The sequence below is a fragment of the Nyctereutes procyonoides genome, unplaced genomic scaffold (assembly GCF_905146905.1).
Source record: "Nyctereutes procyonoides isolate TBG_1078 unplaced genomic scaffold, NYPRO_anot_genome, whole genome shotgun sequence".
Taxonomy (NCBI): Eukaryota; Metazoa; Chordata; class Mammalia; order Carnivora; family Canidae; genus Nyctereutes; species Nyctereutes procyonoides.
In genome coordinates, this window is record NW_026575125.1 from 44,941,625 (window position 1) to 44,956,251 (window position 14,627).

At 45.8% G+C, this 14,627-nt stretch overlaps 1 protein-coding gene across 8 annotated transcripts in view; it reads right to left on the reverse strand.

The window, feature by feature from the left end:
* Positions 1–1,715: 1,715 nt before the first annotated feature.
* Positions 1,716–14,627, reverse strand: part of HUWE1 (HECT, UBA and WWE domain containing E3 ubiquitin protein ligase 1) — a 171,059-nt gene continuing 158,147 nt past the window's right edge. For 7 of the 8 annotated variants that reach the window (XM_055337490.1, XM_055337489.1, XM_055337497.1 and 4 more), the window contains 17 exons: positions 13,461–14,064; positions 12,655–12,776; positions 12,390–12,546; positions 11,037–11,169; positions 10,545–10,747; positions 9,814–9,941; positions 8,568–8,664; positions 7,538–7,693; positions 6,852–7,097; positions 6,406–6,523; positions 5,612–5,752; positions 4,363–4,650; positions 4,144–4,249; positions 3,428–3,545; positions 2,982–3,163; positions 2,523–2,713; positions 1,716–1,937 (listed from right to left, as the gene is read on the reverse strand). In XM_055337490.1, the coding sequence (XP_055193465.1) occupies positions 1,835–1,937; positions 2,523–2,713; positions 2,982–3,163; positions 3,428–3,545; positions 4,144–4,249; positions 4,363–4,650; positions 5,612–5,752; positions 6,406–6,523; positions 6,852–7,097; positions 7,538–7,693; positions 8,568–8,664; positions 9,814–9,941; positions 10,545–10,747; positions 11,037–11,169; positions 12,390–12,546; positions 12,655–12,776; positions 13,461–14,064 (3,093 nt within the window). In that variant the 3' untranslated portion in view covers positions 1,716–1,834. The remainder of the gene's footprint in view (positions 1,938–2,522; positions 2,714–2,981; positions 3,164–3,427; positions 3,546–4,143; positions 4,250–4,362; positions 4,651–5,611; positions 5,753–6,405; positions 6,524–6,851; positions 7,098–7,537; positions 7,694–8,567; positions 8,665–9,813; positions 9,942–10,544; positions 10,748–11,036; positions 11,170–12,389; positions 12,547–12,654; positions 12,777–13,460; positions 14,065–14,627) is intronic. The other variant, XM_055337495.1, reaches the window with a different exon arrangement.

Below are 14,627 nucleotides of genomic sequence, written 5' to 3' on the forward strand. Positions count from 1 at the left end.
TATTTTGTTAATCATAGCCAGTCCTCTTGCTGCATGGTTTGAAGTTTCAATAACTTGGTTCTCTTTGGTTAAGCAGTTTCTCAACAGTTATATCTTATTTTCTGCTTTATTGAAATGGTTAGAACTGGCATTCATAGTATTAAATTGGCCACCTTATGCTTCTGGTGTGATGTGGGTTACTGGTCTGGGGCAACCTTATCAAGTAATAATTATGGTTAGCAAATGCCTTGCATCAATTGACAGGATTTTTGACATTGAGGTGATGAATAGTACACCATACACACATGCCAAAGGCAAGTCATCCTTGGCATGTTAGACTTTTGTATGCCACTGAATTAGGGTTTTATTTTCTTCAGCATTATTCTGTCTGTACTCCCTGCTTCCACAACTCCCAAACCCTATACCAAATTCAAAAGTTAGTTTTTAGTTTTTCAAGAAATCAGTTCTTAAGCTTATTTATCAATTCTAACGTATTTCTGCTTATCTTCAATCTGCTGGATTCCCAGCATCTCAGGCCATTATTCTTTGGCCAAGCTGTGCCATCAGTGGGAGACTCCTACTGTCTTGACCTAGATTACTAATCTTCCCTCCTTAATCTTAACTTCCAGCCAGGATTCAACTCATGAGTGCCTGACAATGGAAAGCCTTCCCTGATCTTCCAGGCTAGGTCAAATACTTCTGCTCCAGGAACCTAGGGACCTCTCCCTACATCTGTCACAGAACTACTCAGTCTCCTTCCCTTTTGACTAGAAGCTCAAAAGCAGGGACAGGGTCAGTTCATCTGTCTTTTCAGTTGTCAGCAAGATGAGGTACAGGCCAAGAATGAATATTTTTTAAAAAAAGGGAGAAAAGGTCTAGCAGCCATTTGCATCAGGACCGGTGTGTGTGTGTGTGTGTGTGTGTCAGGTTAAGCAGAAAATCTGAGAGCCTCAGAGAATGAGGAAAAACCACACAAAGCAAGCTTCACTTGGGGTTATTTTTCTAACTAAAACTTTATTGTTTTTTCTTTGAAAGCTGGAACCATCAAAGTCCTTGGATCAGCTTTAACTGCTGGATGGAGTAAAAACCATGAGACTACTGGATGATCTGTGAACAGATTGGCAGACAATGAAACAAAAAACCAAAACGGATGGGAAGACTGTTCTGGAGAGCTAGTCAAATTACTTGCTGCTTACTGAAATTCGTTTCAAGAAGGAAGATGCACCAGTGGTGATGGCAGAGATGTTTTCTGGAGAGTCCATTTGCATCTTTTCTCCAGATGCTAGCATGTGTTCAAGATCTGTTTAAAGTTTGAAAAAAACTCCATTGTGAAAAGTGAGTTATGAAGAGTGCTCTTTATTTGAAACCTCCACAACACAGACGCCAATCTTGTCTCGCATTGAATCATTAGCTGTGCACATCAACACATTCCAAGCACAAATTAAGAAATGCAAACAGAACAAAAAAATATATATATATATAATTTTTCCCCTATCCAAAGGTTTCAAGTCTCAATGCAGCAAATCCTTCTGAACACAGAATCTGAGGAGCACACTGTTCAAATAGTTGGGACAAACAGGTCCCTGCAAAGGCTAATGCCTTTTTAACACATGGGCTGGGGATCATGGACGGCATGGAACAGGGAGGAGGAGGAGGTGAGGAAAAAGGAGAGGAAGAGAGAATGAGCGGGTGGGGGACTTGGGTATGCTCTGGGGGAAGATGGGACACACACATGGTGAGTTGGTGGATTTCATTTATTGGTTTTTGACATTTTCTTTCTGGTTCTTTTTTTATTTCCCCCCATTCCCAGGTCCAACAATGGTAGAAAAACCCCACAGTGGTGGGTGGGGCCTTATTAGGCCAGCCCAAAGCCTTCAGAGCACTCCTGGATGGCCAATAGTAACATGTGGCGGAGCTTTTCAAAGCTCTCATAGGCAGGTAGGTCCAGCTGATTAAAACTAGAGAAAGAAGAAAGAACAATTTGTGACAAACTCACCAAATCCCTGTGTTCCCATAGTGCCCACTGACTTCTCCTCCCTGAGGAAACCCACTCCTCTCTTGCAGACTTGAAATCTTGTCCTAGCCTGGTCTGCCCTACCCTAATTTGGCCCGAATACTAGCTATCAGGCTCCTAAAATATAAATCTGACCTTGTCACTCCTTAAACACCACAGTCTCACCTATGGGCTACTGTGTAAGTTCCAAGGAGGCATTTGGGGTCACTGGTGATCCAACCTCTGCTGATCCAACCTTTTCAAGCCTTCTGTTTCCTGCAACTCCTTGCTCTGAGAGCCCCGGACGGAATACTCTGCACTCTCACACGGCAGTGTTCACCTGCAATGTCTCCCTAGCCCCAGTGTGAATCTGAGCCAGCTTCTCATCTCAAACATCCCCTTTTCCACAAAACCACCAACTTGTGAGCTACTCTAGGTCTAGCATAGCTGGGGCCAGATTTGGGTTCCTGCCCTTGGTTAGGCACCCAGGAGCAGCAAATATGCAAGTTAAGTCTGAATGCTAAAAAGAACAACAAACCCTTCCTCTTACCATGTGTGAGCTGAAGGCAGGCGATCTGTGGACCTGTCATCCCGATGGATCTGAAACTTCTGAATGCCATTCATGCCTTCAAGGGCAGCAAAGCCTTGTAAGGGCACCTTTGAAGTACCCGTGACAAATTGGAGGAACTTGGCACGGTCAGCTTGGTCGAAAGAACGCAATGCTCTCCAGAACCACTGGATCTGCGGGAAAGGACACAAGAAGCCAGGGTTAGGTAGAGAGCTCTTGGAAGGAGGGGGGATGGAATCTGGAATCTTAGGCAGTCCATTCTGTGAAATGGGCTTTAGTTCTTCCATTTCATAAGATCAGCAAGAACATTCCTTGATGAAGAGGTAGGTATAAATAAGTTGTCACCGACATCCCCTTGTCTCCTAAGAGTACAGGTTTATGTGGTGTCATACCAAGTAGCACTGCTTAGGGATATGGGGAAGGATGCCAGCAGCAGCTCACCTGAATAGAGTTGGACTGGTACTTGTGGTATTCAGTGTTGGATTTCAAATCATCAATGTCGATTGTGGGCAGTCCTGATATGAGCAGCTCTAACTCCTGCTCAGTGAAGATAGAAATGAGGCGCTTTGGAATGATCTCATAGAAGCCTTCTAAGAAAGCTGCCAGCTGTTTACGGATGGCTCCTGGGGAGAAAAATCAACAAGACATGTGGTGTCTAAACTTCTAAACTCACACAACTGTTAGAGGTCAGAAATTCTCAATCTGGCTCCTGCTGCAACTAGGATGCTAAATGGTCTGCCTGACTCACCTAACACCCTTGAATTAGGGTGGATAAAGGGAAATAATTTTTTGGTCAGGTATTTGGAGGAAAAAACCAGTATCTGTGAAATGAGTGAGGCCTGATTGCTTCCCATATGAACATGGGGTCTAAAGGACATTTCCCCTACCTGTCATCCTCATCTGGCACACCAGGTGTACATATTCCTTCTTATTCTCTTCAGTTACCAAGATGTTGGCCCCATTGGGTTTGAGGTCACGAACTTCACAGACTCCAAACTCCTGGACCTAGAACACCCAAAATACCAATTACTTGTCAGGGTTGGTCTAGGATGGGATTTATATGGACACCTGGGAATACTTAAACTCTTTGCCATGTCCTGGGCAGAAAGATGAAACGTTAATAAAAATGTGTTTTGCATGAGCACGCAACTTCATAACAGGGAAAAGCCAAGGGTTTGGCCCCAAAACATGAAGGCTACAAGTAAGGAAATTGTCAATGGTAAAAGGGAAAAAGGCATGGTTCACATGTTAACATGACATAGCACAATCTATATGGAAAACAATTTGAAGGAGGGATAAGCTTAAAAAGTTTTTTCATTTATATTTACCTGTACAATATCTCTATACTGGAATAATTTTTTTTAAATGAAGAGAGAACTAGGAAAGAGCCCAGACTGTTTTACAAATCCTGTTTTTTCTGTTTGTGATGTCTTGTACAAATACCCACTGCTCACTGCTGGATGGGGGAATGGGGCATGAGACTTTAAGAAATTGAGATGCTTCCTTAGAAGCATGAGATTATCCAGTGCCAGTTCAAGGGTGGTCCCATAATGGGTTTTCTGGACTAGCTAGGATGTGCTGCAGTCAAAATTTCCTGACCTACCTCAGTGCTGAAGGTGAGGTCATAACCTAGTGTGGAGACATCATTTTCCAGCAGATAAACCAGGCCCTGGTAGAAGTGGTAATCTTCACTCTCCATATCTGTATATCTAGAAAAACACAATTAGGGTCATGGGTTAGGGTGGAGGAGAGGAAGTATGGGGGTAGGACATAAGAAAAGGACCTGTCAAGTGAGAATGTGGATTCTGTGCCACATCCTCACCTGACAGACTTGCCCAAGATGTGTTTGTAGAAGGACCGAGTAAAATAGCACTCCAGGAGACGGTTGTCATATACAGCTTTGGCCACAATGCGTCCAACAAACTTGAAGTAGCTGAGGTGATTGGGGTTGCAGTGGGAAGATGGGTTGATGGTGTAGGTGACCCGATCACCGGGTGAGGTACGGAACAAGGCATACATAGGGTTAAACATCTCCCGAGAGATGATCATATACCACTCCCGCAGGAGCCCTCCAGCATCCTGCCCTTCTTCTCCTTCAAACACTATATACCTGCGTAAGAGACCAGAAACAGATGTGCAGAAAGCCCAGGACAAATCCATTCATTTATGTAGTATGACCCAAGTGAGTGAGTGAGTGAGTGAAGCAGTGGCTGGGGAATGCAGGATCAGAGAACAGAGGTGAATGCAGAGTGCCAGGAAAGCCCAGAGGAAGGGTGAGGATCTGGGACAAAAAAAGCATCGACAGAAAAGATGTCTTGAATTATCAGTAAAGGTCACCAATATTCCAGTAAACACCAATAGGAAAGGTATAGAGGCTTAAATGAAGCCTCTTCAGGAAAGCAGGGAGAGGAGTCATTAAGTGGTGTCAGAGGGGACTGAACTCAGGCTGATGTCTCTAAGGATTTGGTGGTGGAGGAGCAGGGCCCAGTCTGTCTCAGAAGCCTGACTTCCTGTGATAACATGGATGGTGAGCCCATGTCATGAGGGAGAGGAGGAATCAAGTTCCTGATTTCAGGAGCATCAAACTACTCCAACAGGTCTATCATCTCACTGGCTATGACACTTAGTATTACAAACTGCTGGTCCCTTCTAGGTGACTTCAGAATTACCAGCGAGTGATTACCAATTTGGTGAGGGGCTATTCATGCAAGTGTGGTCTCTGCCAAGCCAGGATACCATTTGCTCAGCAGGCTTCCCATTCCTAGTGTAGTAAGAGAAAGCTCTCTACAATGCCATCGGGTCTATCTTTGTAAATGCCAAAGACTCTCCTGTCTCTCTGGGAATTGTTGGGTAGCTCGGCTCAAGGGCCAGCTAGCCAGCATAAGAGACCACTCTCATGAGACCAGGCAGAGAAGACAGGAGGCAGGTCAGTGAGATTATCTACACCAAGTTCCTACTTGGAATTCCTTTGGAGTTCCCCTGCCATCTGGCACCAGAGTAAGCCTTCACTACCATGTAGGAAGGTCCTCCACTTTCTCCCATCCTGTCATTTCTCTGTTCTGGGTTCTTACAATCGATTCTTCATTTCTTCAGGGGATTTCCGGTGCAGTTCACGATAGGAGTCTTCAAACACATGATCACGGCGGACGTGCACAGCCATGTCTTCTTTCCGGAGCCCCTCATCCAGACGTTCCAGCTCTTGGCGGAAATATCTTGGGAAGTAGAGAAGAAAAGAAAATAGGATTGGGGGTGGCAGAGCAAACTTCTCTTAGGTTGATTAGGATGAAGACCTACAATGATGTTCCTCCCCTCCTCCAAATATCTGTTTCAAGGGGAACTGGAAGTGCCCAGTACTTGTGAAGAGACAGGTCATTCATTACCAACTCTAAATTTTCTTATCTCCACTGAATAAAGGCCCATTGAGGCTGTAGCACAGAATCTCTGCAACAAGTAGGTTAAGTATGTGTAGGTGGACAGGAAAGAGGAGAAGGGTAAGGATGACAGGAGTGCTGTGGAGCCCTTGTCAACCCCAAGCCCTGCCATGAGTGTACCATAGCTACCTGCACTTCCTGTATTACCCCAAAGAACAGAATGGTATTTCAGAAGTCATGTGACTAAACAAAGGCTTGCAATTCTCTGATGAGGAACAGAGATGAGAATGGAGTAGGCCAAGGAATATTTAGGTATAATGACTATTGATGGCACATAAGATTTTCCACCTTCCTACCCAGCACCATTCCAAGGGCTGCCACCAAGGGAAAATTCTTTTCCCTGAAAACACTCCCTCAGGAGGAATTTTGGCTCCTTTCTGGGAGAGGAGATACCATTTGAAAAGTTCCCATCCCATAGCCTCCAGGACACATACTTGCGCTTGACATCAAAGTCGAGGACACGAATGTAGTCTACCAGGACAGCAAAAGGACCATCAGCGAGGTGGGTGGTGGACTGCCGTAGGATCTGATTTAACACAGTGCGGTGAGTCTCTGAGGGGAGAAAGGACAGCAGGAATCAGCACATCCTGGCTCTCAGAAGACTACATGACAGCCAACCAGACAGCAACTCTTTCTTGTTTCATGGAAAAAAGACAGTGTGGCCCAAAAGGCCTTTCAGACCCAGTCCCTACACCTCACTAGCTTCATTCTTTGCCCCTCTCTTTCTTCCCCCTCCGTCCCGATCCTGACACACACACACACACACACACACACACACACTCACTCACCACTCTCCCCCATGAAACAGTTAAGAATATAGTGTATGAAATGACCCTGTAAAAAATGAAGCCTATATTGGGGGCCTAAGAGTTGCCTGTACCTGCAAAGCGAAGGAACTTCTGTGTATCAGGGGGCAGGCTTGAGGAGATGTGCATAGAGGAGGGCTCCCTGGAGAAGAATGGGTCAAGGGAGGAAGGAGTAGCAGGGGTTAAGGGGGCAGGGGAGAGTGGAGGAGGCTCGTCCTTGATGTGTGCCAGCTGGCTCTCACGGGTGTCTCTGACAGGAGGTTTGCTCTCCCGCTCTGTGGCATGGACCAAAAAGAAGGCCTCGACGGCAGGCTGTAGCACTGGGGGTAGGAATGACAGGGAAATGATGTTTTACTTTAGAAACTTCAACATGCAAACCTCTTTTCCTTCATAATCAAGTTACAGAAGCACAATATGGAAGAAGAAATAATGAGAACTTAGAGGAAAAAATACAATTGTACCAAAGAAAAATGAAGCCACAGAGGAAGTCTGAGCTTCCTTGAAACTGAAGAAAATGGAATAGGCAACTGGTTATAAAGATTTCCCTGGTCTAAAAGGTAAAAAGATATCAGCTACTAAAAGAGAAAGCAAATCTGTTTTTCCAATAGTGAAGTGAGAGAAAAAACACCTCTCCTTTGAATTCTCCATTACAAAGACACTGAGAGACAGGGGTGACCTGGAAGGAAGAAAAATATGCTGGCAGAAAGAGCTCCAGAGCAGATTAGTGGGTTTGGACTTTGGCCCAAAGGCCACAACTCACCTAGCACTGCATGCTGGTCATGGGATTCCTCCAGTTCCTTTAGACACTCTCCCAGCATGTCCCACAGCTCGTCCAAGCTCAGCTGCTCACTGAGCAGGGGTAACTCAGGTGGCCTCTCCTCCTTCTCCTTTTCCCCTTGTGGGGTTCCATCTGAGCCTACAGGCCACACAGAGGAGACAGAAAGCCTTTGAAGTTTTTCTTTCATTTAGCTTTTTCCCAGACCAAATGTGCAGGCCATTAAACAGATCAAGACGACTAGCCCACTGGCTACTAAGTAATACTGAGCCACACCTAAAAACAAACTCTAGCCCTACACTGGATGACATTTAAATTTATATCAAATGCAATTAATACATTAAAAATTTTGGTTCCTCAACTGAAATAGCCACATTTCAAGTGCTCAATAGCCACCTGTGGCTAGTGACTACTGAAGTTCTAGCAGATAGTACTGGTTTATTCATTGCCTCATTAGCTCTCAGAGAATCTGTGGATTATGAAATGATTTAATGTATTTCAAAAATGTCTCAGGCCAACACTATTCCACAGAAACGTGTTAAGAGAAGGCATCATGAAGTATTCTATGTACAATTAACTTTGAAAAATGCTGCTACTAATAGCATATATTGTGTGCTGGGTACTACTTTAAGTATTTGTGTATGTGTGTGTTAACTTGTTCAATCCTACTATGAACATCCCTATTTTAAATAAGGAAACAGAAGCTAAGAGAAGTTTGTTTCAGGTTCCAGAGCCAGTAAATGGGGGAGCCACAACTCAAACACATGCTGTCTCCATGTCTAACATCATCACATCATAGTTTCTTTAATAGTGGTATGTTATAAATTTCTAATAAGGGTGAGGTGGTGGTAGTGATCTTGGTTGGTATATGCCATTAACATTTACAAAACCAGTGTCTGCTGGAACAAACTGGAAAATGCTCAGCTTGTGTATACAGAGAACAGGGGATCCAGCAGACATTCCATGAAGACTGGCTCTCTCTCTTGCTGCACTAGAAATAGGTAGTAGTATTTACCAATGGACTGAGTATCCTGAGCACTGGGAGATGGCTGGTCCACATCCATGGGTGACTCCTCTCTCCGGACAGAGGCCTCTGACTGGCTTGACTCCGACTGGATAAAAGGGAGACAAAGTCACATAAAGGGTGCAACTCTGCTTTCCTCACGGAGAGGCTAGAGGCTGGCTCTATCCATTCTCACACAACATAAGCTTGGAAAGATAAAGCTTCCTTTAACTGTTCAAAAAGAATGGCCTCTTCCCACCTCCTTTGCTGTCCTCCATCCTGAGCTAGCAAACTCTTCCACAAAGCTCCTTGGGTGCCTGTACTGCCTCCACTCTATTTCAGACCTATGTGTAGTCAGACACTAGCTTGTTTCTGTTTGCTCAGAAAAGGGGAAATAAGGGACCTTTGATAGGTGGGATTATTCATAAAGCCAACATCTGTCCTTTTGGGTTTGGGAAAGACAGGGCAGAAAATACTCCAAAAGAATAGTTGTTTTCCCTTTCTACCATGTTGGGAGTCACAGCCCTCAAATTCTATGATGTTCTCAGCATGCTCAATGAAATCATACTGTATAATAGTAATCCTATGCAAAGAAAAACCAGGCCTCAGGATACCTTTATTTCCTGGATCTTGGGAAGGTGACTTGCATGTTGCAAGAACAGGAAAACAACGAGAGAGTGCCACAGCATACATACACAATGCCAGGCTTTCCCCGTAGCCACTCTGTGCTGGGATCCCAACAATGAGTTGGCTATCTAGGAATCTGAAAGTTTTTTTTTTCCTAAAAGTGCCTGAGTGCCTTGGTGCCAAGGTACCAAGAGAATACGGAGAACAGAAGCAGAGGCCAGGATGGACCAGCCATAGCCTAGAAGAGGCTGCGTGGGATGTATACCAAGCTTGGGGGAATTTCAAGGATAGGATTCCTGATGTACTTGCATTGTTCCATGAGACAGAAAAATCTTCATCCCACATCCCCTCAGAACCCAGACACTAAGCATTATGCAGTTTGCAAAAGCGCCACTGTTGACTGGATAGCTGGGAGTGGGGTATGATGGCCAAGCTTTAAGTCATTATCGATCCAAAACAACGAACAGACAGTAGAGAAAACACCAACAGAAAGTAACCCTGTTGCCCAGAAGTATTCATACAGCATACTTAATGCAAAAGCATACAAGGTTAAGGGCAGTGAAACCCCACTGATGATATGGTGGGGAAGGGGAGAGACAAATGAATGAGGGGCTACAGGCATCATGCTAACCGTTGCTGCTTGTTGCTGTCTCCGCGCCCTTTGACCCTCACGTACCATTTGTATAATGGCATCAGCCTCAGCCTCCAGCTGCCGAACAGCTGCCTGGATGCTGCTAGCTGAGCCTAAACCGGAAGAACCTGGGAGAAAGAAAAAAGAAGGCAAGGTATAAAATGCAGGAAGAGGGAATGCCCAATATTCTCTCTCCCATCTCCTGGGCTGCCACAGGGCATCTTGTTGAAATCTTTGAGCTTTGGCTAGGGCAGCTTCAGAGTGCTCATCACCAGGCACTAAGAGCTACCATTACAATTAAGGGCAAGGGACATGGTGTTAGGCAGATGGATAGTGGCAGGTGGAGAGGGTTTTGTGGGACAAGAGGAAAGAGGTAGGATTTGGCAGGCCACAGAAGAGGCAACATGGCTGCAATGTTTTAGTTAGGAGTGATCAAAGAGGCAGAAAGGAGATAACTCAGTGCCTTAAATCTTGTTCAACAAAAGATCTGTCCCCAATTTCTTTGCCAGATTTTCCCTCCCCCTTACTTCTCACTTGCCCTAATGAATTTCCTATGCAGACAGCTTGAGTGAGATACAGAACGCAGCCATCAACAGTGTAGGAAAGGATCATCACTTCCTTTTTTGGAAAGGTCAAGCAGGATGGAAACATGACATTAAGTCCTGCCCTCCAAGGACTCGGAGTTTGCCACCACCAACCCTGCCCCTCAACTGGACACTCCAGTTCCATACCTAGCCTGCCTGTCTGCTTGGCTTTCTTGTTAGCTCGGCGTGTGTCGTCCCGAAGCTGGATGATGACCTGCAGTACCCTCAAGAAGAACTTCTGGGTAGACGTCTTGGATGTCAACATGGACATAGAAGGCAGCTGGAGCTCCCGGCCACCCAGAGGTCGCTTCTGAGATGCCACAATTACCACATTCTCAGCCATGTCAAACCTGGATAGTGTAGAGGTGGCTTGCGTATACTGACAGCATCAAAGCATAAACATCCAGAGCGAGTAGGGCTTTTTGGTGTCAACCAGAGGGTTAAAGAATCTCAGAAGGAAATCCCACAAGTGGGAAAAAATAAGATCAAGTATGCATAGGACATATAAGAAAATCTGACCAGAAAGGGAAAAATTAAAACAACCCAAACAACAAAACAACCACCAGGAAACCAGCAAGAGCCACTTTTTAGAATACCCCAGATTCCAGCCCCACAGCCAAATGGGTGGTAACCACCCACCTGCTCTGCATTTTGCCTTTTAGCTTGGTGGTCTGTGGCTGCTCCTCAGGCAGGCCATCAGGAGAGAGGGTCTCACATTGGGCTCGTCGCTGCTGTTCTAGGTTGTATTCCCGTAACTCAGCCAGAAGGGTACCTGGTCAGGCAGAGGAGCCAGCAAGTGTTCAGAGATTTCCCTAGTGAAGCAGCTGGAAGCCAAACCTTTCTAAGAAACCTGCCCAGGCTATCTTTGCTCAGTTGCAGAGAATCTGGAGTGAGCAGGAATTCTGTTCCATCTTACTATGTGTGCTCATGGATCAACTATCCAGAGACCACCAATGTACCTTGCCCTCAAGAATCTGTTGAATCTATATGAAATGCAGCTCAGTGCAGGGAGGGAAAACTATTAGTTTTTGTGGTAATCTCCAACAAATTAAATTGCTTAACCCCCTCTCCCAGTTCCCTTCTCCATCTTAATAATTATTGAGACTAATACTGTCTAATGTCACAAGGCTGTTTTGAGAATTAGGAGATAACTACAGTAGAGTAGGTGGGACACTGCCTGGCCCATGGGTGTTGAATGCTGGGAGTCAAGAAAAGACAGAGACTGTAATCAAATTCCTTCCTCTGGAAGAACCTTATAGTTCTCATGTAACAAGAATATCCTGGGGTCATACACTGATCAATATCCGTATCACCTCAGCTCCAGGTACATTTGTGAGAAGGAGATAACTAAAGAGATCTCGGTAGCTGACATCTACAGAGATCCATGACTGGGATGCGGGTGGGAGAGAGCAAACAGACTCTATGCTAAAATCTGGCTCTACTCCTCAATTCAATTGCTTTATCACCCAGGGTTTTAATTTTCTTTTTGGTAACACAACTGGAAGGAAGACTGAAACTAGACAATTTCCAAGTGTTCTTATAACTTCTGTACCTTCACAACTGCACAAAGGCAGAGGGTATCATTTGGATTCCCAATTCTTGAGCCTAAGTGAAGTGCAGGTGCATCTCTGAGGTGGTGAAGCTGCCTTAGCAGGCTCATTGCAGGGCTCTTGTAAGTGTCCAGAATGGAGAAGCAAGAGCACTGCAGATCCTACACGTGCTCATTTTCCTTTACTTAACCCTGATTACAAGGATGTGCCAGGCACTGGCAATGTAGAGGAGCCCAGCCTTGCTCTCCATGAACAAATGAGCAGAGGAAAACAGATGGTAACTCAGTATTATCAGTGTTGCAACAGAGGAGAGCACAGGGGTGGTGTTACAGAAGCATAGAGGAGTTTGATTCAACCTGGGGATTCAGGGAAGGGTTCCATAAAGAGGTGATACCTCAGTGGAAGGTTTCAGAAAGACAAGATGCTTTACTCCTGTTATTACCTATCTGTTTACAAAGAGTATAACCCAGATGGCGCGCTCCATTCAGCAGCAGCTTGAGAACAGTGTCCCGGGTTGCAGGGTCCCCCCGAGAGAGCTGCAGTAACACATTGGCTGCATCCTCTAGACCTTCTTCGGAACAAGAGTGGGATGTCAACACCTGGGAAAAAGAAGAGAGAAGAGGTAGGTCTCAACTTAAGAACTAAAACTTTACTCCCATCCACCTTTCCTCCCCCAATCTTGGGAATTCAGAAGAGCTCGGACTCACCTCCACAGAGAGCTGCAGCTGGTTTTCAGTGAGGCCAGAGGATACCATCTTAAAGTCAGCACTGCTGCTGCCCCCATCACCCACCTTTGCTGGAGATTTGCTGGCCTTAGTAGTTGTAGAAGCTTTGAGCAAACAGATGGAACATAGTAAGCCTCTAAAACTCACATGCCAGAACCAAACAATCACTAAACTGTCCAGGGCTTCAAAATGGGAAAGTAGTACAAATGAAAAGCCACCCACCAAAGCCAAATACAAATGACTTGGGATGTCAAGGACTCTCAACCATACTTTCTAAAGTGACAAAGAATCCCAAACATTTCTCAACTGTTTCCCTATCATCTGAGTTCCCTCTTCAAAACCATTTTCAAGTACTTTTTATTAGTCTGCTGTAGGGCTCGCTCCCTTTACTTCCTAGGATACCCTGGCTATTCCACCTTGATTCAAATGGTATCCTGTCTGCTCTTAATCTTTTTCCTGGAACTGGCTCCCTCACCCAGGCTGGAAAGGCTGGGAGTTCTTTGAAGACAGGGACTTTCTCTCTCCTCCCTTTGGTGCTTAGCCTAGGGAAGCCACATTCAGTGAATGCCTGCTGGTCTTCACGAGTGTCTGTGTGGGTAGATGTGTGTGGGGAGAAGGAGGATGGAGAGAGAGAACTGGGACTGAGGAGGGCAAGAATGAACACATTTGGCTCTTGCAAACATAAACCAAGCCGACTGCTATCATTTAGGGAGGAATACCTGGATAAGGGAGTGGAGAGTGAGGTGGGTGTACATACCCCAAAGCTCCCAGCCTACATCCTCACTTACTTGAAACAGTAGTGGTAGCAGTCGTGGGGGTAGTCACCGTGGTCGAAGCAGCTACGGCAATGGTGGATATAGCCGTGGCAGCAACCAGAGCTGGAGCAGAAGTGACAGGGGTGGTTGCAGCAGGGGGAGTGGGCGTGCTGGAGGCAGCAGTGGTAGTGGTGGTAGATGTGGTTGAGGTGGCAACAGTGGTGGAGGAAGCACTGCTGCCAGAATTAGCCTGTGCTTCCGACACTTTGTTTTCTGGGAGAGCAATTGAGATGAGAGAAAGGAGTCTGAGGAGTTTCTCAGTTAAGAGAGAGCTCCGGCGGATGACTGGGTGTGATAACATATTCATGAGCTGCCCCAGTGGAGAGGCCTCAAGGCTGTATGGGGAGGTTTCCCCCTCACCACCAGCGCTCACTGGCACTGACTTCACGGAGTTCTTGCCTTTCCGGCTGACATTCATGTTGTCCAGTTTAACCAGTAAGTCCCAGAAGTCTGTGCAAATCCCACTGCTGGTGGACTGTGAAGAGCATGGGCTGCAGGCCTGCTTACTGCCCCTCTCCCGATCGCTCTCACAGTTTGTTTCTTTGGTCCGCTGCTGTGTAAAATGGCTGGGAAATACCTGCCGGCAAAAGGAGGACAGGCTTGGTCTAGGGGGTCTACACAGGAAATCGGTCTTCCTGACAAGTGAAGACAATTGGTTCCTAGATTCTCCACTCCTCTGAATAGCTTTAGTGACATGGGAGAGCTGTCATACGGGAGCATAAGGTCTACATTATCTGATGGTGGAGTGACCCAGAGAAACAAACAAGGGCTTTGTAGGGAGATTATTAGCTAACTTTTGAGTATCAGTCTCTCTGTATGAAATGGGGAGCATACCTATGCTTTATCAAAAAATTGTTGAGATTAAATGAGGTAACGTATTTTTGCATAGTGCCTGGCAACAAGGCAGGCCCTCAAGAGATGGCAGCAATGATTATTAAAAAGACTGCACTGAGTTCTAGATCCAGCTGCATCACTTACTAGCCACATGACAAAGTCAATAAAATTTTCTGCACCTCATGGGACACCTGGGTGGCTCAGTGGTTGAGTGTCTGCCTTTGGCTCAGGGCATAATCCCAGAGTCCCTGGATCCCACATCGGGCTCCCTGCATAGAGTCTGCTTCTCCCTCTGCCTATGTCTCT